Source organism: Parasteatoda tepidariorum, chromosome 9, assembly GCF_982258835.1.
Source record: "Parasteatoda tepidariorum strain Cologne lab strain chromosome 9, Ptep-v5.0, whole genome shotgun sequence".
Lineage (NCBI taxonomy): Eukaryota > Metazoa > Arthropoda > Arachnida > Araneae > Theridiidae > Parasteatoda > Parasteatoda tepidariorum.
The window spans coordinates 49,441,015-49,465,158 of NC_141763.1; the positions used below are offsets into that span (position 1 = coordinate 49,441,015).

A 24,144-nucleotide genomic window follows, 5' to 3' on the forward strand; every position below is an offset into this window, starting at 1 on the left:
AAATACATTTTTAAATACCTTTAAATCAGAATAAGTATTTGCTTAACTAAATTGAATTACATCGATTTAATTAAGCAAATACTTTTTCTGTGTTTGTTTAATTAATTTTAGAACTAATATACTTGAAAAAAAAGTTTTTTTGCCACAAGGATAAAATTAGGAAAAAACATAAGGAAACTTAAAGAATAAATAAAGCGTAAAGGAATTATTTATAAATATTTATTTTTTTCACTGACATATTTTGACTTTTAACGACTGAACTTTTTGATTAATTAATTTAAAATAGTATTATAAATTTAAAAGGTTGATTATTCGCCTGGATAAAACTGAATTGTACTGGATTTCAGTTTATGAACTTTTAAAAGCAAGAAATCTTACAAAAATTCTAATGAGTAATAGAAAATTAAGCATCATTAAACAAAGAATGAAATTGAGTGTTTTGATTGTTAAATTTAGAAATCAAAGCATGTGATTTAAAAACATAAAAAAACGGAATTATATTTCGCTTTTAATAATTTTTTTGTTGACTGATTGCTTCCAATTAGACACTTTGTTTGTTACATAATTCATAATCATTTATATTTTGTTGGTATCATAATTATTGTTAATATCATAAAAAAGCGAAAATTAAAAAAGAGAAGAAAAAAACATTGAATAAGATTTTAATTACATTGTTTTTCTTTTTAGTATTAAAAAATATCTAAATTTTACATTCATTCTTTTACATATGCTCAAAAAATATTAATATTTAAAAAGCTATCATGAAATTAACGATGTTTTATCAACAAAAATTTATGAATAGAGATATGTATTTTGCATTTCATTATATTTATTTATATTTTCTTTTAATTAAAATTTTTAGAAATCACATATAAGTTTTTTTTCCCTCACATTAACTAAATTAATTTTTATACAAGAGAACATTAAAATTTTTCAGAAATGTAAGTTGAATTCGTTATCTTCATGAGAAATTTCTTTTACTTCAAAAGATAAATCTTTTGCTTTTAAAAAAATGTTCAATACCATTTTGCAATACTTTTAAATATTGATCTAAAGCAGTGTTTTCCAAATGGTGTTCTACCGGACCTTATGGTTCCGCAAAAGAGTTAAAGGGGTTCAGAGAATTATGGCATTTCCTTTTAACCAGTAAACTTTGAAACTTTTAATTATAGTTAGATCTGAACAATGATCTATAATTTATTTCATATTTCGGTTGCCCTTCTGAAATTATTTAAAGTAAAATGCCTTTGAAAATGAAAGAGATATTTTTCTTAATAAATATTATTTTCCTGATAACAATATATTGCATAAATTATGAAAAGATCATGCATTTATAAAGCGTTTATTATTGCTTCCTATCGAGCTTTTCAAATAAAAAATAAAATTATCAAGTTTGTAAAAATTTAAAAACAATTGGAATTTTCTGATTATTTGTAAAATTTATTAACAGATGGCAGCATGAGAAACAATTTTAAAAGCTCACAAGCAATTGGAATGACAAGAAGAATAAATAGGGAAAAAGGAAAAAGTTAAATAATAAAAATTAAATTGAAATGGGATTCGGTAAAATAATTATTTAAAAAAATTTCAGTTACGGAAAATGCAAGTTGTTTTGCATGTAGATTAGAAATTATCTTTGTTTCTTCATTTAACAATATAACAAAAAATCAAGACTTATAAAATATATTAAAGATATATAAATTAAATAAATGAAATGAAAATTAATAACTTTTAAATAACATTTGGTATAATGAATGATGATTTATGTGAACTAAGTTTTAAAAATTCAAGAGGCATACATAAAAATTTAATTATTAACTAATTTATAGTTATTTAATTTAATTAGTTCATGAAATTCTCAGAAACATATGTGTAGAAAATCAATTGCACAGTTCGACATAATATTATACAATTTACAAAAACCTAGATAATTTCCTAAAAGAAAAACTCCATTTTGCATAAAGATTCAACTGATTTTTTTCAGTACAGTGCTCTAATTTTTAGCTCTATGTTCTGCAATTTTTGCAAGCAATATATATCCAGTGGAACGCCCGAGCCGAACTCTTCAATTAATTGCCCTTTAAAAAGGAGTGCAATGAAATAGTCTCTGGAAGGCATAAAAAAAACTTTATTTAATTTAATTATCGAACATATCGTTTAGTTTATAAGGTTTTGCTCTCATACATATTCTTTAATTTAAAAAGAATAAAATAAATTAAAAAATGGAATAGGAGAAATAAATATTCATAAAATTTTAAATCATTTTTTTAAAATCATTGTTATTTAAATGCATGCAAAAATTATTATTTTATTAAAATTCCCATGAAATATTTTTGGCTGAAGTATTCTTTAAGGAAAAAAAATTTTAAGCGTCAATGACTTAAAACTTAACTACAAACTTAGTTTAAAAATCCTATTTTATTCTTCATGAAGTATTTCTCTCAAACCTGAATTAACCTACTAATAAAATCGTAATCTTGTAATCGTAATCTTGTAAAATTTTTAAATTTATTGTATACTTTAAAATGTATTATTTACTGTTTAAGTTCTGTTTATTCATTAGAAATTTATAACTATTAAAGTTCGTTTTCATTTGGCAATAAAATTTTTTGTGAAAGATTTACCAAAGATTTTACGAAATGAACACTTTATGTTAATAATAAATATTTCTCTGTTCAATATAGTATGAGTGTTTTCCTATTTACCTGAATAGTTAACACATTTATGATTATTCTACGCATAGTTAATGGCTGTTTAGTTAAGAAATTAGCAGACATGTTCTGTAAATGGTGAAACCCAATAATTTCAAATTGAGAGATATATGATTGAGTAAATATTCGGAAGTTTTTCCTGTTTATAAATAAATGAAATAAATTGATGGAAAATAACTTTACTTTGATTGAAGTTATTCTATTCCTTATATGTATTGTTTTATAATAGATGAGAGCAGTTTTAGATCATTATTTTGCTCTAATACTTATTTTCAAAAAATATAGGATGTTAATCTTATTTAGTTCAAAAAACTTATTTAATATAAAACTTATTTAATATCTTATTAAAATCAAAGCTTAAAATTTTTCTTCCAATGCATTGTGATAATAAATTGTAGTTTTTATTGATTTATTAAATGGATTATTGTTAACGAAATCGAGCTCAATTTAACCTCCTCAATGTTGCTTTATTAGCTCATTTTTATTTTTGTTATTTTATTAAAACCTGATGACACATTAATAACGCATCCCAGTAATTTGACAAAACAAAGTGGAACTTCACATTTAAATTTAGGTTTGGAGATTACAAGCGAGATGTTACTGCATATGGTAAATACAGGATTGTTATCAAAAGATAGTTGGTTAGAATTTTTCTCATAGATGAAACAGTAATAGATTATGAATGAAACTATTTAAGAATTTTGAATAATAGAAATTTAAAATCAATCATTTAATAAAAATTAATTTAATTAAAATTAATTTAATTAAAATTATAAGAATAAAAGACAAATGTAAAAAAATATGTTACATTTTAAATTTAACGCATTTTTACATTTGGCTATGCATAGAACAAAGACAAAGAACAGAAAATATGTCGAAGAGAAATCACATAAGGCATCATTTAATTATATGCTATTATTTTTCTAGACATGAAGAAAACTTCCTGAATTTGGTTAGGAAATGAGTTCACAAGATTCTGTTGAAGAATAAGCCATATTAAGTTATAGTTTTAAAGCGCCCCATAATTTCCTATATGGTTCAAGTCTGGAGATTTTGAAGGCCAATCAAGATAAAATACAATACAATAACTTATAAAATGTATTATGTAATAAAGGTACGTGCTAAGTTCTCGCCACGTCGCCAAGTTTGATAAAATTGTAAATTTGGCGAATAAAATTGTGTTCTGTTCGAAAGTATTGGGGTGAATGAATTTTTCCACTGGAAAGAAAAATTTATATTTAGCTCGATCCTTAAAACTACGCCAAAATGAATTTTTCTAAACAAATCAGTATTTTTTATTTGATTACAGTAATTTTCAGTAGATGCGCCGCATAAACAATTCGAAATGGGTCTAAATAATATAAGCCTGAATCAAACTACAGTAAAATAGATTTCTATGGGGGAAAAAGTTTATCATAAGAAATTTGAGTTTATCATAAAGATTTGCATTTGGCGAAGACTTTCAAAAATTGGCGAATTCTTTTGATATTTGTCTAATTTATTGGCTAATAATTGGAAATCATTAGAGCGGCCCCTGTGTAATAAGCCCTATTATTTTATCAGGGTATTATTTAAACAACTCAAACACTGAAATTATTATTAAAATACTAAACGTAAAAAACTGAAAATACTATGCGCAAGGAGTTACATGAGCTTTAAAACGGGAAAAATCACTTAATAATTTAAAAAAAATACATTTAGATTTTAAACATTCCACACGCTAATGGTGAAAGTATGCTGCTCTGCGACATCTGTAACACATTTCTATCGCTAATAGCAAAAAGAAAAATCGCGTTTCGCGTTAAATAAGTATTTTGTTGACTGATTTTTTCCAACTACACATTTTGTTTGTTACATAATTCATAATCATTTACATTTTGTTAGCGTCATGAATATTGTAATATCATAGAAAAGCGAGAATTTAAAAAAAGAAACATCGAAATACATTTTAATTACATTGCTTTTCTTTTTAGTATAAAAAAATATCTAAATTTTACATTCTTTCTTTTACATATGCTCGAAAAATATTAATACGTAAAATGCTGTCCTGAAATTAACGATGAATTAATGAATAGAGATATGTATTTTACATTTCATTATTCTTATGAGTATGTTTCTTAAATTTTCTTTTCTCACATTAGCTAAATTTATTTTTATACAGAAGGACATCTTCATTTTTCAGAAATGTACATTTTATTTGTAATCTGCGTGAGAGATTTCTTTTGCTTCGATTTTTTCGTTTCATTAGTCGAAAATAATAGTTTAAAGCGAATTTTTGCTTGTTGCTTGAAAATAAATATTTAACGATATATTAGATTATGAAAATAGTATTTTGTTTTTAGTTCTTGCAGATTTGTGCAATGACAAATTGTTACAAGACATTTTTCTATTTTTCAATCGAAAATAATGGATCTAAATTACTGTTAGTAATTATTTTCTGTAATTTTAAAATTTTATTTTGAGTATTTTTACTAAATTTGTCTAAAACTTTATTTTTTTAAAATGCAAAATGCTTCTTTTTCTTTTTCTGAATTGTGTACTATAAATTTAAAAAAATAAAATAAAACAAGTATTTATAGGTTTTTTTTAAAAAAAGCATTATACCTAAATATTATTAATATTATTATTTTAAATTTTTCTTTTAATTTGTAACATTTAGTTTGTTAGTTCTCTGGAAAATTTCCCCTGCTTTCTATTTCGTATATTTAATTTATATTTTAACAGAATATTATAATTTTTTTTTATATTTCGTTTATGATTAATAATACCTCAACACATATAACTTTCTTTTCAATCTGCAGCTATTCAATAAACTATAAATTTTTACTCGTTTTTTTTAAATTTTCATTTAAGTAGAATCTTAGTTTAAAAATCAATTTCCTCTTGAGTTCCTCTTAAGTTTTCCTTTAGTTTTTAAATTATTTTTTACCAAAAGATTTGTTTTTTGTTTAATTTAGTTCAGCGTAAATTGTTAGCAGTAGAATTTTGAATTTTTTTTTCAGCCACATGCTGTTATTTCCATAGATGAATTTTGCTTCTCACTTTGTTTACATTTCAAATTACTTTCTGAGCTTTAATGGTTTTCCGAATTATTTTTGTGTTAAAGAAAAATAATTTGCTATAAATTGTATAAGAGAAAGCATAAAAATGTCACCTCAAGTAAATTTTACTCTAATGATTGAATTTTAACAAACTAGTTTTATTAATTTTAAAGAATAATCTCACATATACTAATTACTTAGTGCTAACTATTATTTAAGTTACAGAAACGGACAAAAAATGCAATTTCTCAGAATAAACATGCCTTTTTTTCCAACTGATTTGGAGTTTTGACCACTAAAATATATGGAGGAGGTAGCCACAATCAGCGAAATATGGTCTCAATTGTTTCGGCAGGAGAGCTGTCAAAAATTTAGGCCCCTTTAATATAAATTTTTCTTTCCGCGTATTTTGACAGAATTTTCCACACAATTATAAAATTCGTTTATCCAATGATAATTTTATATAAAAAATGATTTTTTAATATTTTTTTTATTATTTTATATAATTTAATCCAGAAAATATAGAATTGCAATCTATACAAGACATTTACACTACCTTAAAAGTATGTAATTTTAAATGACAAAATACAAAATTTGAGCGAAATCTGTCGAATAGTTTCTGAGTCATTAAAATTCAAAAATCAATATTTTAAAAATTCTATTTCTCAAGAACTGTTTAATCAGTTTTATTCAAATTTTTTGTTTGGTCATTTAAAACTAAATAGTCACGTGTTAAAATATTTTGATTTTTGCAAAACAAAATGTTTCATTATTATTAATCAGCGAATTTGTTACAATTAAAACAAGCAGCATGTTATGTTGCTTTAATATTCATATATTACATTATAGGGAATTTTCTGTACGTTTATTTTCAATTTGTAAACTACGACAATAAAAAGTTGGACTACAACAAATCATAACAATAAAATAATGAAGGCACTATAAGTTTTAAGGAAAAGTTTTTTATTTGAATATTATGATGAATTACTTCAGGATATGGGCTATAAATCGATTGAGCACTTTCCTGAATTACAAAGTTTCAAAGAAACATACAATATATATCGTCCATTTGAAAAAAAAACACTATTAATTTTTCAAGTGTTTGATGCATTGATTATTGACGTGTTAAAAAATACTATATGTTTATGAAAAATTAAAAGAAAGAAGCATTGACAAATCTTTGCACAGCTTGTAGCAAGATGGTATTTAATAAATTTTCCGGAATATTCACAAGTTATTTTGTGTAGAAATGTTATGTTTCAATGATGAGTGCTAAATTTTGTGCATCATATTTATTATTTCTATTTTTATTGAAGTTATCAGAAAGCTTTGGTGGCTTCTCTTTATCTTGCGATGAAAAAATGGCATCAGTTATGTGTGGTAATGTATTGTTATGACGTAATCAGGTTGTATTATTTTGTTGCACATCTAATTCCTAATATTGAATTTGCAGCTATAAATAGTCAACTCTGTAACTTTGAAATTTTGACCTAACTCAGAAGACAAGGAAGCACTTGCATCAAGCATTTGAACAAACTAACATATTTTCAGACATTTTTAATTAAATAAACTCGCATTTGCTTTGCATGGGGAGGGAACTCACGGTTAGCCTGATATCAAGGGGATTCAAACGCATGATCCATCTACACGAAAAAAAAAGAAAATAAAAAGAAATCTCGTAAAATTACCCTAGAAGTGTAGTAATGACAATCTGCTAAAAAAACCGTAATTCTGGTAATAAAAACCAAAAATATACGGTATGTAAACTATTTATTTGGTTATTATCGTCTCGTTATATTGTTTGGACTTATAATCGTCTCGTTACAGTTGTGCACGAATGTACCAGCTTTCACTGAACTGTTAAATCACCTCATTTGGAAGTGATCTTTCTATTCTTTAAACCAATGCTAATATAAACCGAAGAGCCATTACATAATGACCACCCTGCTAATAACATGTAGGACCACCTTTAGCCCTCAAAATTGCTAGCACACGCCGTGGCATGATTCCACAAGGTGCTGATAGGTAGTCTAAGTTAAAATGGGTGCTTTAATTTTATGCCTGGTATTTTTACTTCATTTTGTATTCTCTGAATAGATTAAATTCCCATTTATATGCATAAAGTGTGTGGTTTATGTATACTCAATGTGTTTCAATAAAAAATAAAAAATATGTTTCATTATTCAGATAAATTTCTTTCTGATGGTGTGGATTGTGCGAAGCTGATGCCTAATGACGTAAGTACACTATCTTTATTATTATTACTTTGATTATTTTAAATGTATCGTAAATCGTTTTTTGAAATTGCTTACATGCAAAATGAAAGTGAAAGAAAACCACTTTTGCAACTATAACACGTGGCATAAATAAGATAAAGATAAAGAATGTTCTGCTGCTTGCCCGAATCTCGAAAGCAAATGAAGTTATTTGGCATAATTTTCACATAATTAAAAAAACGAAAATTTACCAGCAATGAACAGGAACGCTCTTATTTATCTGAGGAGTTGTTTAAAAATTCAAAAGTTTACCGAGAAGAAAAATCTAATAAAATTACCATATTTTATAGTAATAACATATCTGGTTAATATAACCATAATTCTGGTAATAAAAACCAAAATCTAAAATAAACGGTATTCATACCATTTATTTGATAATTTTTCTGTTCCTATAACGACAACTCACCTAAAATTCTGGTTTTTAAAATTCTAGTTCTTATTCCGCGTATTTAGTAGAAAATACAAAACTGAAAAGTAAATTTAACCAAATAAATGGTTTTTATGCCATGCTATAAGGCTTCAGTTTCCATTTTGTTTCGACAGTGGAATCTTAAATGAACGAACTTTTCTTGATGGAAACCCCATGACTGATAAAATGAATAATTCTCCGCATTCTTCTTCTTCTTTGTCAGCACAACAGTACTTTGCAGGCCTTGGCTGCCTCAACACCTGACAAATGCCAGCCTCTCCTATCCATGGCAACATCACTCCAATTAATTCTCCCCATTGAAAAATGAAATAAAATGAAAAAAAAGGATACTAATTAAAATATCAATTGATTTATTGAACGATATTACGTCAAATGAACTACAATGCTTAAAAATGCAATAAAAGTACAATCACTATAGAACAGAATTTATACTTAATAATTAATCACTCTGGTTTTAAATTTCAAAAATAACTTATAAAAGTAAATGACTAAAAATTAAAATCTACCTTTTAAGTGTATTATGAACGTCTTATTTCTTATAAAACTAACCCTCTCAACAAATAAAACACACGCATCTATACTAATGCTTATTCTCTTATTAATGTATTCCGCAATATTTATAATTTTTCAAGAACAAATCTGTCTCACGCATATGTTATTCAACCAACATAAAATTATGCAAATAATGTGCTGCATGTGTCTAATAAATATTCATAAATTTCACCCTCTTCAGCTATTTATATCGTTCTATTTCAAAGCGCAATGGTTTTTTTTACATTTTCTATCTAATTAAAAGCAATTCTAAATAGGCTGTGGCTAATTCATTTGAGATTTGCCTTTTCTACTGTATAAAAATAAATCGGTAGCACTTTTGATAACGGAATCTAATGGTTAAAACCAAGTGATAAATTTAATTTGTTATTCCCACGTGATGGCGAATATTTGAAATGCTTTTGTAAACTAAACTAATTTTGTTAACTGCTGCTAAAGTAAATTTTTCTTACTTTAAATTTTGAATTAGAGATGCATTGATTAAATATTTATGAAGCTAACTAAAGGTTTTTAATAATTAATTTATTTTTGCTTAGAGCAATAAAACAAACCGTGAAATTTTTATTTCATTTTAAAAATAATATAATTTTATAATTTGAAAATGAGTCGATTGTTTATATAATTTTGTAAGTTTGTAATGCTTAATGCTCATTTTGAAATTATTTTATATATATGTATATATATATATTTTTCTTGTGATCTATTTTATTTATTGTTATTTTTGTAAAAAATTTTTTTGAGTGCTCCTCACACTATTGTATTAATATATTTTGCTTTGGCTTTATTGATACAATATCAGAAAGCACTCTGTTTTGCGGATATAATCGTGTGAGCTGAAGAAAAGATAAAATTTTTTTCCGGTTTTCATAATTTTTTTTTTTAAGTATATATATTTAAACTGTTGCTTGTTATTTTTTTACTTATTATTCCCCCCCCCTTTTTTTTTCATATGTCTACAATTTTTCTTTGTTTTATTCTTCATTTTGAACTTGTAATTGGGCGATTTATGTAAATCTTCTTATAAGAACATAATTATCCTTATTATACAACAAAGAAAAATACATATCCTTTTATAAAAGTTTTCCTCTGGGAAGTGTTCAACATCGTGCCAGGCGAAATGAAACTTTCTCCTTCTATTCTCGATTGTAAACAAGAAATATCGAACGTCTGACAGCTTCCAAACTGGTTAACTTTACCATTTATAGCGTGTATGGAAGCTCGATTCGGAATTAATTTGAAATATCACATATTTCATTGAATTTTCCAACACCGAATTCGAATAGGTATTACACCACAGTTATACATACACAATATACACACCCTAAATTATTATATTTTTGAACAAGGTACTGAAAATAAATTGATAGTTGCGATTATAATATACTAGTGTGCTGCGCCCCCTGCCCCGAAAATTGCTACGCAATCTTATATGGTTAGCTTCGCAAACCAAGCTAGCTTCGCTCGCTACTAACTTAGGTACGTTACAAATGCACAAAATTCTAAGAATTTAAAACAATCATTCAAATCCATATAACAACTTTTTTTTTTAAAGAAAAAAGATTACATCTTTTTAGTAAATACTAAGTCATTAAAATAAATTTCAATTCAAATAAATGACATGTAATTCGTTAAACTTATTAGAAATGTGCTATAGTATAAAATCTTAAGATAAAATTTCTAAAACTGATATCTCTTCAAAAAGGTTCACAGCTGATAGGGTGAATTTCGGAAGAGATCACATTTGGTGAGAATGCTCTCTCTGGTTATTTCAGTTTCCGTTTTTAAAAGCGCTATATGTTGAGCTACCTCAGCTAGATTTGGCATGTGACATTTTTAGCGGCAATCATTGGTCGATTTTCTAGCGTTGCCATTCGGGGAGTCGTAATGAGGCTTTTTTTGTCGCTGTGTAAGAGAAATATATATATAGATTCTGCATTGTTAAAAGATATCTCAATAGTAGAATATCTTAAATATGTGATTATCTTGTTTTATTTTAGGAACAAAGAATTTTCTTCGAATGTGGTGTTGAAAATGAATTGGATGCGTCAGGAGAATGGAATACTCTGTTAAAAGATTTGTGCTCCAAATCAAATGTGATGGAGGTAACGAGAAATATTTTTTAAATGAATATGCAATGCTTAATATGAATTACGTAACAGTTAAATAACTTTTGATTTAGTGATCGGATTATTACGTACTAAGATGCATTTTTAATGACTCCGCACTGTGAAAAAATTCCAGATAAAATTACGGTGAAAAATATTCTCCCCTTGAGTGCCGGTACGTTTTACATTAAAATTCATGTTTACAACAAAATTTTATACCTTAATTTTTACAGTAATATTTATTTAATTACCGAAAATAAGTGAAATATTAGTGTATTATAACTTTTATAAACCTAAAACTTTTTTATTATAACTTTATAAACTTTTTTATTTCGTAACATTTTACGGTAAAAATGAAATATTTGCTAAAAAGTAATAGTACCCTGGCAACTTTTTTTTACCATCATTTTATCTGGAATTTTTTTTACGATGTTGAGATTTACCGGAAATATGATAAAAAATTAGCACAAACGATATCTTATGTTGTAAAATCAGACACGAAAACACACTTATTCTGTGTGGAAGTGTTCTGTGTTCTTTTTTTCCCGACGGATTTTGATTCCAAACTATTAATTTAGGGAGGCAAGGTAACCACAATCTGGTAAATATCCTAGAAACACCTGCATGACGTATAATAACTCAGTATCTTTTGGTAATTCTTCCGTTCGTATAGTAATGGTTTATTGGAAATTCTGGTCTCCAAAATTATAGTCCTTTTTACCACACATTTACTAAAAATAAAAAAATTCAAAACAAAATTCAAAAGTCAACTTCACCGTAGGAATTGCTTTCATGCCATGCTTCATGATTAAATTTCCAAATTTTATCGCAGTTACCAAATTTTTTCCCATATTATAAAACCATATTTTGTGGTCAGTTTTACCTACATTATTATCAAAGCGCTTCGGTAAAAAAATACCCAGCTTTTTTGGCGTTCCCATAAAGCCCGAAACACGGTAAATTTTACCATATTCTGATAATTTTGACCATACTTTTCTCTCTCGATATATTCGAAAAATAAAGTTATTTATTTTTCGAATATATGAACCCTAATTTCCATTTATGGAAAGCAAGAATATTTTCAGGAATTTTGTTTTATTATAGAACTTAATTAATTAAAATATGGAATTACAGGTTGCCTTTTTAAATAAATCATAAATAGTATAAATTTAAAAATATTCTAAATTGACTTGTTATACTCAATTCTAGAAATGAGTTTAATATTTTCTAACAGAACAGATTCCATTTATGGAAAGCAAGAATTTTTTCAGGAATTTTGTTTTATTATAGAACTTAATTAATTAAAATATGGAATTACAGGTTGCCTTTTTAAATAAATCATAAATAGTATAAATTTAAAAATATTCTAAATTGACCTGTTATACTCAATTCTAGAAATGAGTTTAAGATTTTCTAACAGATAAAGGAAAATTAATTGGATTTTTTTAATTAAATTAATTTAATAGAATATAATTAACTACAAAGCAAATTTCATTGAAATTCGTAGCATTTTTTAAAATTCGTTTCCTAATTAAAATTTCTTTAACGAAGAGGTTCTTAGTTTTTATGAAAAGAAAACTACACTGAAATATGAATAGAAACCTTCAGATAAATGTAATTAACTTAAACAAAAAAGATACATATGGTTACACACAAAAGAAAAGATTACAAAAAACTTCGAAATAGTTGAGACTCGAAGAAAAATTCAATAAAATTTATTCGTCTTTATTTATCGAAAATTCAAGTTTTCATATTTTTCACCAATCCTAGTTTTTCTCCAATTATAATCAGCACTTATTTAGTTTTGGTATATTCTCAGAATACACTGAAGTCTGTATTATTCAGTAACTGCCATTTGGCCAATTTCCTTTAAAATTTAAAATGTGTTGATTAAATTGGTGCAAAATTTTCATACATTAAAATTGAATATTTCTTAGACCATTAGTAAGTCAAATAATAAAATATAATTAATAATTTTTTTTTAATCCGGAATTATTATTGGATAAATCTGTTTATCCGAAATTATCATTGAATAAATCCATTTATCCGGAATTATCATTGGATAAAAAGGAAGGCATGTTTTTACTACACTGAGAAAAAAGGGGTAGACAAATTTACCGGAATATGGTGACATTTACCGTGGATCTATGGGATCAGTAAAAAATGCGATAAATTTTAACGAATTACTATCTTAATGACTTCGGTAAGGTAGACAACGAAATATGGTTAATTAATGTGTGATAAAATTTGGTAAATATGGTATTTTTTTCATGATACTTTAGTCAAAAACCATTTATTCGGTTAAATTTACTTCTCAGTTTTGTATTTTTTTTCCAAATGTGTGGTAATAAGCTCCATAGTTTTAAAAATCCTAATTTATGGCAAATCGTTACCATATAAAACGGAGAAATTACTAAGCGATTGGGTTTGAATACGATATATTTCAGTTTCAACTAGAATTATGCAATTTGTTTTTAAAAAAAAAGAAAAAAAAAATGGCAGAAATGTCTCTAACATACTGTAATTGTAGCAGAATTTTTTTTTTCGGCTTTCAAAATACGTAAGATTAATAATAAAATTAATTGATGATTTAAGCAAACATAAGTAAAACTTGTAGTAGTTCAATATGGATTCATTTATTTTTAAAGGTTTCGAAGAATTTGATAACATGCTGGAATGATAAAATGAATGCTACAGTTGAAGAAGTAAGTTTTAATCAGAACTTAGTTTTAAGTTTCATTATAAATATTTGATTTGATTTATATTAATACAAATAAATGTTGTCTTACCGGTAGTTTCGGCGCACAATAACACCGAATGCATACTATACAGATAAGTAAGATAAATAATTTTGATCACAGCACATTTCTAAATACTAAAGAAAAAACATTTTTAAGTATTTTTTAAGTTTATTATGATTTTTTTCTTTAAGTTGTTTGCATATAAGCCTTAACCGAGCATTCCAAAAAATTTATCAAAGATTTGAAAAATCAATCAAACGAAAGCAAAAGGAGCTAAAAACGTACGGTTTACTGCGTTTTTTTTTTTTTAGGTTTACGTTTTTACGGTTCAAAATTAATTACCAAGTTCGAAAAGAGATGGCAGCACTAGCTGACAAAAGTTATAAATATTGTTTCTAAAAAGCATCAACTCAACCGCGCTCTTTAATTTATTCTTAACTTTATTTTATTAGGAATTTTCGAGATGGGAAAAAGAGTTGGAAAAAGGAAAAATTAAAATTTAATTTAAGAAATCTGGAGTGAAATTTTTTATGAAAGATTGAAATTCGCAAAATAAGTTTTCTAGACACAAACAATTGTGTCCTTATAATTTTTTAGTTAAAATAATCATAAATCTGAAAGTCTTAAGACTTCCAATAAATTGTTGATGCTTGGAGAGTTAAGTTCAATAATGTTAGTGAATAATAAGATATTCATCCTAAACTTATATCATATCGATATTTTAAAAATAAGACTTTAGGTGCTAGTATACTTTTTTAATAATGCTATCATAAAGATTGAAATAAAATTTATTATATTTTCGATTAAAAAATATTTTTTTTAAAAATTTTAGCTCAAAGAGGATGTTTACCCTTATGATCATTTTGTAAGTATTACAGCTTAAGTAAGATATTTTTTAAATGCTAGCTTCTATTTTGTCATTTATGAAAAATATTTCCTTTCTTATAAACTTAAATGATAATTTTCTTTTAATTTAAAAGTTGGGTTTTATTTTTTTAATTTTTGAATTGCATTTTTTTTTATATTTCAACGGTGCTTGAAATTTTTTACTTAAATTTCAATAGCTTTTTTCAAGTACATCAAAATACCAGTTTATAAAGGTATTCCGCAATGACCACCCTTAATCTTGTTTTAGAACTCTGGAAAAAATAAATAAAGGAGCGCAGTATGCATTCGTTAATATTTAACTGGGACAAAAACTGAAACTCTATTGAAATCTAACGAAACATGAGAGTACAAGGTGAAACTTAAAACATTAAGACCTATTTGATTGCCGGAGGAGACAGAGAGGAATTGAAAGATTTCTAAAGAAAACAATTAAATTTCATCGCACAATCAAACTGGCTTTCATATTTCTCACCTAATCTTCCTGGCAAGTGATTCCACAGATTTCTACGGATTTCTTGCTTCTTCCGCATTTAAGAATTAATCTGTTTATCTAATGCATAAGTTACAGTAAAAATCTGAAGTCTGGTAAGTTATAGAGTCAACTGGTAAAACTTAGCCTTTTTCAAAATCGCATGGTAAAAATCCGAAATATGCTTCGATATAATTCCATTTCGGCCTATAAGTCTTCTCGGTAAGACCTAAGAATTATAGTCCTAGGTTATACTGGTAAAACCTGAAATTTTCGAGATTTCGGATTTTTATAGTTGTTTCGGTAAAATCCCGAAGTCTGGTAAATTTTAGATTCTACCGAGAAAGTGGAGATTTTACTAAAAAGGCTTGGCAAAAGTCCGAAGTATACTTTAATGTAATTCCATTTCAGCCTTTTACCAAAACTTTGAGGTAAAAATTAACAGATACCAAGCCATTTTGGTAAATCTAAAGTTTTATCTGTAAGACCTAAAATTTGCCATACTTTGACCTTTTAGAGTAACACTTAGAGAACCTTTTATCTTATTAACTCTTTTATCTTACCAGAAAATTCTGATAAATTTTATTAAATTCGTATTTATTGATAAAATACATTCTCTATTAAAAATTCAATTAGTAATTAACATACGACAATGAAAACGAAACATGAATTCTCCACTTTCACCAAATTTTCAGTTTAACTCCTTCATTTTAATTAAAGAATTAAACATATATTTTCTTCGTTATTTTCTCCTAATTGATCGGGCATTATTTTCTCTTCTTCTGTGTCAAGTAAATGTAAAAGTTTCTTTGGAAGCGAAATATGAATAATGAAATGTTTAAAACTCCTATTGTTCGAAAATTAGTATTTTGAGTGCAGACTTAAACATTTTCCAAGCAACTCAAAACATTTTTAATTACTACCGCAGATATTCATAAAAATTTCCATTTTATAAATTCTAAGCTTATGGAAATTTGTACCTACGGCTATTATAGCAAGATTTGTTATTTTTCTTTTATGTTTTAAGTTCAAATTTAATCAGTGTTTGTTTTATATTTCATTCTAAAAGTGAATGTCAAATTCTCAAATTAATTTTCATACTTGTCATATGTAATAAGATTTAATGTATAATGAGACCATGTATTTTTTAAAATTGATTATCGTAATTTCTAATAAGTTTATGTTAGTTTTAGCGTTTCTGTATCATACATTTTTGTTCAAATTTACATTAATAAATTTGGCGCAAACTAAATTCTGTAAAAGATCCATTAGGTTAGAAATAAGCATTAAGAATTTTTTAATTTGTAATTTTGCTTAAAATATTCGAAGATTTAGTTCAAATTCTGGATTTTGCTATCAAAAACTGCTGCTACTTAACAGTTACTTAACTTGAACAATAGCAGTATACCCAATTTTGGGTTACGACTACTGTTCAACTCCGTAGGTTTATAATTTTGAACCTAATTCAGAAGACAAGGGAACACCTTGATCAAGTATAGGGAGAATTTTTCCCTCGTGGATTGCTTTTTGATGGAACTAACCCTCATTTGCGTTACTTGGAGAGGAATACCTCGAAAACCTCCCATGGTTAGTCTGACGACTAGCGGACTCTAACACATGATCTGATTATCACTGAGGATATTTTACGTCCGTACTTTGGTCGATGAGAGGCGGGTTCGGAATTCGTATTAAACGGCCATCGCTGGGATTCGAACCCGGGTCTCCTCTCTGGAAAGTGAACGTTCTATCCTCTGAGCTACCACAACTCACTTTACTACTTATTACTTACTTGTTCATTGAATTATTTTATTACTTACTTTTTCGGCCTTAATAAAGTATTTAATAAATTAGTATTATCAGAAGTGACTTTATTAGCTAGATTGTTTTCTGGTTACTTTTTAAGTAACTCTAAAACTTTTTGTCCGACATCACTTTAAAAATAACAATTTTGTAGGATAGTTTATTACTACTCTATTGTTTTTACTCTATTATTATTACTCTCTTATTATTCTCTGGCAGCACATTATTTAGTGTCTTTAATAGTGTTTTCTGGCTTTACTTTTGTTAGTTACTTTCTTGACTTCAATAAAATATTTACTTACTTAGTATTTTCTGAAGTCACTTTAAGAGCTAGATTGTTTTCTGGTTATTTTTTAAGTAACTCTAAAACTTTTTGTTCGACATCACTTTAAAAGTAACAATTTTATAGGATAGTTTATTACTACTCTATTGTTTTTACTCTATTATTATTACTCTCTTATTATTCTCTGGCAGCACATTATTTAGTGTCTTTAATAGTGTTTTCTGGCTTTACTTTTGTTAGTTACTTTTTTGACCTCAATAAAATATTTACTTACTTAGTATTTTCTGAAGTCACTTTATTAGCTAGATTGTTTTCTGGTTACTTTCTAAGTAACTCTGAAACTTTTCGTCCGACATCACTTTAAAAGTAGCAATTTTATAGGATAGTTTATTACTACTCTATTGTTTTTACTCTATTATTATTACTCTATTATTATTCTCTGGCAGCACATTATTTAGTGTCTTTAATAGTGTTTTCTGGCTTCACTTTTGTTAGTTACTTTTTTGGCCTCAATAAAATATTTACTTACTTAGTATTTTCTGAAGTCACTTTATTAGCTAGATTATTTCCTCGTTACTTTTTAAGTAACTCTAAAAGTATTTGTCTCACACCACTTAAACACTAATTTTCTAAGTTTGATCCTTTATTTCAGATGTGCAAAGCGAGTATCTATTCAGAAGCAGTCAAGCAACTGAGCTGTCCATGTCAGATAGAGAAAGGATATACATGCGGTTTTCCCACAAAATTTGGTTAGATGGAAACAAACTATTCCGACGATGATTACTGCGAACATGTAGGATTATTCTGCATAAAAAATTTTATTATAATATAAATATGATTATGAAGAATAAATATGTATCATATTTTAATCAATAAATTTTATTTCAAGGAAATTCATATTCGGATCTTAATATGCTATACCATCTTTCCACAAAACACGAGGCATTTTAAAGTAATACCTATTTATGTCTGCAATTTTACATATGCTCACTAATATGTATGTTTAGATATAGTTCATCCACCGTAAGAAGACGATGTAAGGCTAAATGGTGGAACGACTCACCAGTGAATTAAAACGTGGTTTATGTAAAAAGATGTTAAGTTTATGGTAAGAGGAGAAATAGTTATCGCTAATGATGATTGCCCAATGATCATATTTGAGAGTCAATCGTCTTCTTACGGTGAATGGGCTATGCTTCACTTCTTTTTATTTCCAATGAGCTGCACAATCGGTCTTGCCGATAAGCAGACCTAGTGCGTTCTCCAGAGGTGGTATCCACTCTTTCAAGACCACCACAATGGGTGAGATACCGTTGGTCATGTTAATTTGGACGTCTAGTTTCTGCCACACTAGATGGCAGCACCGAGACTCTATTTGGATGCTAAAGTGCACTAGGAATTTAATTTTGCCGGAAATGCCAAGAGCCAATAAGGTACTTCAGGGATCTTTTACATGCCGCATAATCACACGACATGACCGTTGAGTATTTTCTGCATCCCGAAAATCCGGTGTCTGGGCCGGGGATCGAACCCGCAAACTTGGGCTTAGAAGGCCAACGACAAACCAACTGCGCCACCCAGCTACACTATGCTTTACTATTTTCTATAAAAAAAAACAATCAAGTAAAATAAATTGTTTTAAAAATTTTGCTCTAAAGTTGGTGCTATAATTCAATGAATTGTAGGTCTACATAAGAAATAACAAGCTTAACCAAGAAATTGACGGGAAAAGTATAAAAATTGAATTTTCAACACAGAAAAATCATTTGTAAAATTTGAAAAATCTTTTGTATATTTTATGTCTATAGTAGTGAGCGGGGTACATTAGCGGAGAAAGAGTTATGACAATTATAAACCCTTAACGTATTCAGTTTCTTAAGATTTTTAGGAAGAAGCTTTAAAATATAAAAAAAAATTCTACCTCTCTTTGTAAATTGTTACGCATATATACATCAAAACGTTTAATTTTATATAAGCAAACAAATTTTATATATTCAGTTGCAAGTATGATTAGCATTGGTACTGCACAGGAAAAAGCGGAAACGACAACTACTAAGAAAAGTAACTTAGTTTTTTTATCTATAAAAATATTTTTAATGTTACTCTGTAATTGAATGATTCTAAAACACTTCATATTCTTTGAAATGATGGACTTTTGGAACCAAACAGTAATTACGTATTGTTTCTGTCTTATTTTTATACATTGGTAATTGCGTAGTTGCTATTTTTCACTGTTTATTTATTGGATCTTTCATCTAGACTTATCAGATTTTCTTTAGATAAGGCGTTTAAAATGAGAGCATAATAAACACTGTTATCTTGATTTAAATTAACTGAAAACTATGGGATAAGGCGTTTTTAATTCAAACAGAACAAAAGATGAGTTTTAAAAAATATTTCTGCTGTTTTTATTTAAAAAAACAGTACACAATACTTTTATCTTAAGAAACAGTTGTTGAAGCAAAAGTTTTAAACTTCAGAGCTCAAAATTTATTTTAAAAACATTTTAAACTTATTGTTAACCTGTGAAATTAAATGCTTCTAAAATTCATTTCAAAATTTCTTGGCATAGATAAACAAGTTTGAAATGCAACGTTCTGATAAATTTAGAATTAGATACATTTTATATATTTAGTGACATATAGCAGATAAGCTTAATATCTGAAATATTTTACAAATTCGTTTTCTTAAATGAAGCGCTAACGTCGTATTTAATGATAAGTGCTAACTAATATCTCAAGCGTTTAGTTTCAAAATCAAATAAATTCTACACAAAAATGAGCATTAAGAAACTCTGCATTGCTAAAATTTTGTTTAAAAAATTACGATAAAATATCTGGCAGCAATCTGTCCATCCAAGGAGTCTGTACATTCTTCACCTTTGCGGATTTGAAACCGTTTGTAAGTGGTATAGTTAACAAACCGTGAATATAAAACTATAAGGTTTTGCCACCATTTTCTACTAAAATGGTTTCAAAACCCTGAAAAGGAAATTTAATTAGACATTAGAGTTAGGTTAGATTAGGTAATGGACATTATAATTAGGTTGTGGTTGAGTTGTGTTTTCTCAAGTGAATCAACGAGTTGGGTTTAATTAGTTTATTTATAGTGTCATCTATTGTGAGAGAGGAAAAGTATTTGCCTTTTTTGCGTTGGGAGCTTTGTAGTGATGTCATCTATTTGTGAATGGGAAATTCGTGTTTTAATAGTCCAGGATCACTAATTGAAAAGTGTTGGTCACTGAAAACTCTTCATCTGTTGAACGAATAAGGGTTATATTGTGGGATCAAACGTGGGATTCGAACCCTCATTGAGGCGGTCTTGATCAGGGGTGAAAGCGAGACGGAAAAGAGGTAAGACTGGTAATAAAACCATTTCAGTTATAGCTAGTTTTGGGGAGGAGTTTACTTATTCTTTTTCTAAGTTTTTCAACAATATCTACTTTATCTTGGAAAAGAAGCAGTTTTATATGTATGCCAGAATTATAAAAGAAATCTTGATAGTTACAGATATTTCATTTTTTTCGAAAAAAATGCCAGAATGAAATGTTTTACTTACCAGGATTTTCTCTTTTCCGTCTTGCTATATAAGGGCTTTCACCCATGGTCTTGATATTGACAGATTATCTCTTTCGGCTAAAGTAGTTACCTGGTTGCAAAAAACTAAGTAGCTTCATAAGGTGTTCACCACACATTTATTACTATAAAATCATTAGACATTCGATTTTAGAATATAAAAAAAAAAAAAAATCCTTAATCCTTACTTAATAGTATTTTATTCGCATTACTTTATACTTCGCACATTACTTTATAGTATTTAAGTGTGAAGTATTACTTATTCTAAAAACTGAAAACGTATGAAAAACCAACAACTCGTATCTAACAGTGTGAAGTATTATTTATTTTTGAAACTTTTATTACTCAAAGCTAATGTAAAACTAACTTGTATTTAACAGTTTTTTTTATTCGTATCTAAGCATGAAAGATTTTAAAAACTTTTATTTATCAAAATTTATTTAAAACAAACAAACTCGTAAAGCCTGTTCTTTTTCTGTTAAAGTGCAATTTTTTCGTGAGCATTCCGAACTTCATTAGTATAGATTTTTCTGATTTTGAAACTGATCGCTTCTCATAATTTCATATAATTAACTGTCACTCAAGATTAAGTAATTAGTTTTGCCGATAATAATTAAATTTCATTTTGTTAGAAAGTTGTCATTAAATTAGAAATACTTCCGTTTTCATCTTTTGTCTAATTATCAGGATTCTTGCATAGAAATAAGATTTAGAAAAATGAGATTTATATATCTTTTAATGAAATGTAGCAAGGGAAGAACAGATTCGTGATATTTATATAATAATGAATGATAAAAATTAGATTTCATGTAAATTTTGCTTAGAGTTTGTACTTTCAACTGCTTAAAATAAATCATTCTCTTTGATTTACGTTTAGAGTAGTTATGGATTTCTTTGTAAGGATTGTATAAAGAATGAAACTATATAATTAATATAATATAATTTTTGAATAAAATATTAATACATTAATAAAATATGATTTTTATTAATTAAATTATAATTTATTAATATTATTTTTATTAACAACTTATTAATGAAACATTATAGTTAATAAAATATTATTTTTAAGAATATGTCATAAACTATGATTTTGGATATAGTTGAAAAGTATAAATTAATATTTGCTTTTTTGAATTTAGTTTTTATGTACATAGAGAAAAAAAACTCTGGTAAAATTACCATACTATACGGTAATGATGTCTGTTCATGGTAAAAAAAGCACCATAATTCTGGTAAATAAAATCAAAATATACGGTATTTAAGTCATTCATTTGGTCATTTTTCAGTTCTTATGGTAAAGGTTTACCGGAAATTTTGGTTTTTAAAATTTCAGCTCTTATTAACAAACTGAATACTGTAAAGTAGATTCAACCAAATAAATGGTTTTCATGCCATGCTCTACGATACCATGCTTATCAAAATTTACCGCATATTATAAAACTATATTTCCCTATAATTTCAATTTTATTCATAATTTAATTTTTTTCATCAATTTTAATTTTACCAAGTTCGTTACCTTAGCTCTTAGGTAAAAATTACTGAGCTTTTTGGGGTTCCTGTAGAGCCATGGTAAAGTTTACCGTATAGACAGGGACAGTGATGACGTATTTCATGACGTCAAATCCCGCCTCCTTTCAAACTCGTGCCAAACATTTTTTCGAACGAACCATTTCAATGGCATTTCCTATGTGAATTTAAGACGGCAAGATTTTTAGTTCATTATTGAAATAAATAAATTTATATAGTACTTCTAAGGGACTTATTCCTAACTTAAGTAGTTTTCTTTATACGGGGTATCAGTAGATTTTACGAGTTAAGTGCATTATGTGCTATTAGCGTCAATATTTGCTTTAAGCGTCAATATTTTTAACTCTTGTTTCATGTTTATAATAATGTCTTATTTTATTTAGAATTTGTTACATATTCTTGACCTACATCTAATTTTTTTCTTTAAGTATGGAAAGGCATACGTTGTTCTGAAATTAATTTTTAATCTATAATTAGATTGTTTTTATCAATACTAATGTCTATTTGTTTAATTATGTCTGATGATTAAACTTGTAGTTACTATAAACTTCGCTTGCTTAAGATTTTCTGATTATTGCTGCTAATTCTCATAAGCTTTAGTTTTAAACTACTAAATAGGAATAAATTATGTAACTAACTTATTTAATACGTATACATATGGTTAAATCTGCACAGTTTAAACTCAGCTTTATTTTGACTTTTTCTTATTCATATTTGTCAACATCATCATTAATTAGTTTTTAACAGTAGTTTTATGCATTGATTTTTTGAGATGCCTTATTATTAGATAATTAATATTAGATTATTTCTTAACGTAACTAGTGTAGTGCTATGTTAAAGTGTAGTGTTATGATAGGGCAGTGTAGTGTTTTGTTAAAAGGGGCAATACTATGTTTAGTTTCCAGAATTTTAATATATAGAATAGCTAAATTAAAGCAAATTTTAGAATTTATGAGAATTTATTTTATTTAAATAAGATTTTTAATTGAAGAAAAGCATTAAAAAGTTTTAACTTTCCTATATTTTTGTTTTAATTTCAAGTTCTATATTTTGTTTAGACGACAAGATGGGGAGTCATCAATAAGCTCATTTATCATCAATTTATCTTAAAATCTCAGATTCCTATTTTATTCGATAAGAAAGTGCAACATGAATTTTTTTAGAATTCTTTAAAACATACTTATCCCATACATAAACTTTTATTTAACATTCATATTTATTAATCTATGTATTCACATAGGTGTTTAAATTTTACTTATTTAATAATATTAATTTCACATGCACTTCAAATAAATATAATTCAAATTTTTAAGAAATTTTTTTATTTAGAAACTTAACTCTTTTTTAATTAATGTATGTATACATATTTAGTTATACAGTTTTCATGTTTGGAAACTGTTATTGTTATCACTATTTATGGAATAAAATTTCTTTTGACAGTCTAAATCAAAATTTTTTAAATTACCTTCATAGTAATACTTTATTTGTTACAGTGGTTTGGCTTATGTTGAACGTAACATTCAAGTCACCATCATCCAAATTTAATTTTAATTTCATAATACTAATACCTACAGTTTAATTGATTGCAAAAATATGTTTTAAGACCTGTCAACTCTCAAACTTTTGTTTAAGTTTTATATAATTTTTTTTAACTTGCTATCATTTTAGTAAATTTACCAATAAATTTGAGCTATTTTAAAAACGTGTATCTCAAATGTTTTATAATTTTCTCTAATTTATCTGACT

General features: G+C 26.7%; 1 protein-coding gene across 3 annotated transcripts in view; it reads left to right on the forward strand.

Annotated features, from left to right (window-relative positions):
- LOC107444271 (uncharacterized) overlaps positions 1 to 18,182 on the forward strand; it is a 79,529-nt gene extending 61,347 nt beyond the window's left edge. The window contains exons 1-6 of one of the 3 annotated variants that reach the window (XM_016058372.4): positions 6,977 to 7,132; positions 7,940 to 7,989; positions 11,008 to 11,112; positions 13,764 to 13,820; positions 14,689 to 14,721; positions 17,949 to 18,182. In XM_016058372.4, coding sequence (XP_015913858.3) covers positions 7,015 to 7,132; positions 7,940 to 7,989; positions 11,008 to 11,112; positions 13,764 to 13,820; positions 14,689 to 14,721; positions 17,949 to 18,050 — 465 coding nt within the window. In that variant the 5' untranslated portion in view covers positions 6,977 to 7,014 and the 3' untranslated portion in view covers positions 18,051 to 18,182. Of the gene's footprint in view, positions 1 to 6,976; positions 7,133 to 7,939; positions 7,990 to 11,007; positions 11,113 to 13,763; positions 13,821 to 14,688; positions 14,722 to 17,948 lie in introns of those variants that run through there. The other 2 variants (XM_087151757.1, XM_071187082.2) reach the window with 2 other exon arrangements.
- Positions 18,183 to 24,144: the final 5,962 nt, after the last annotated feature.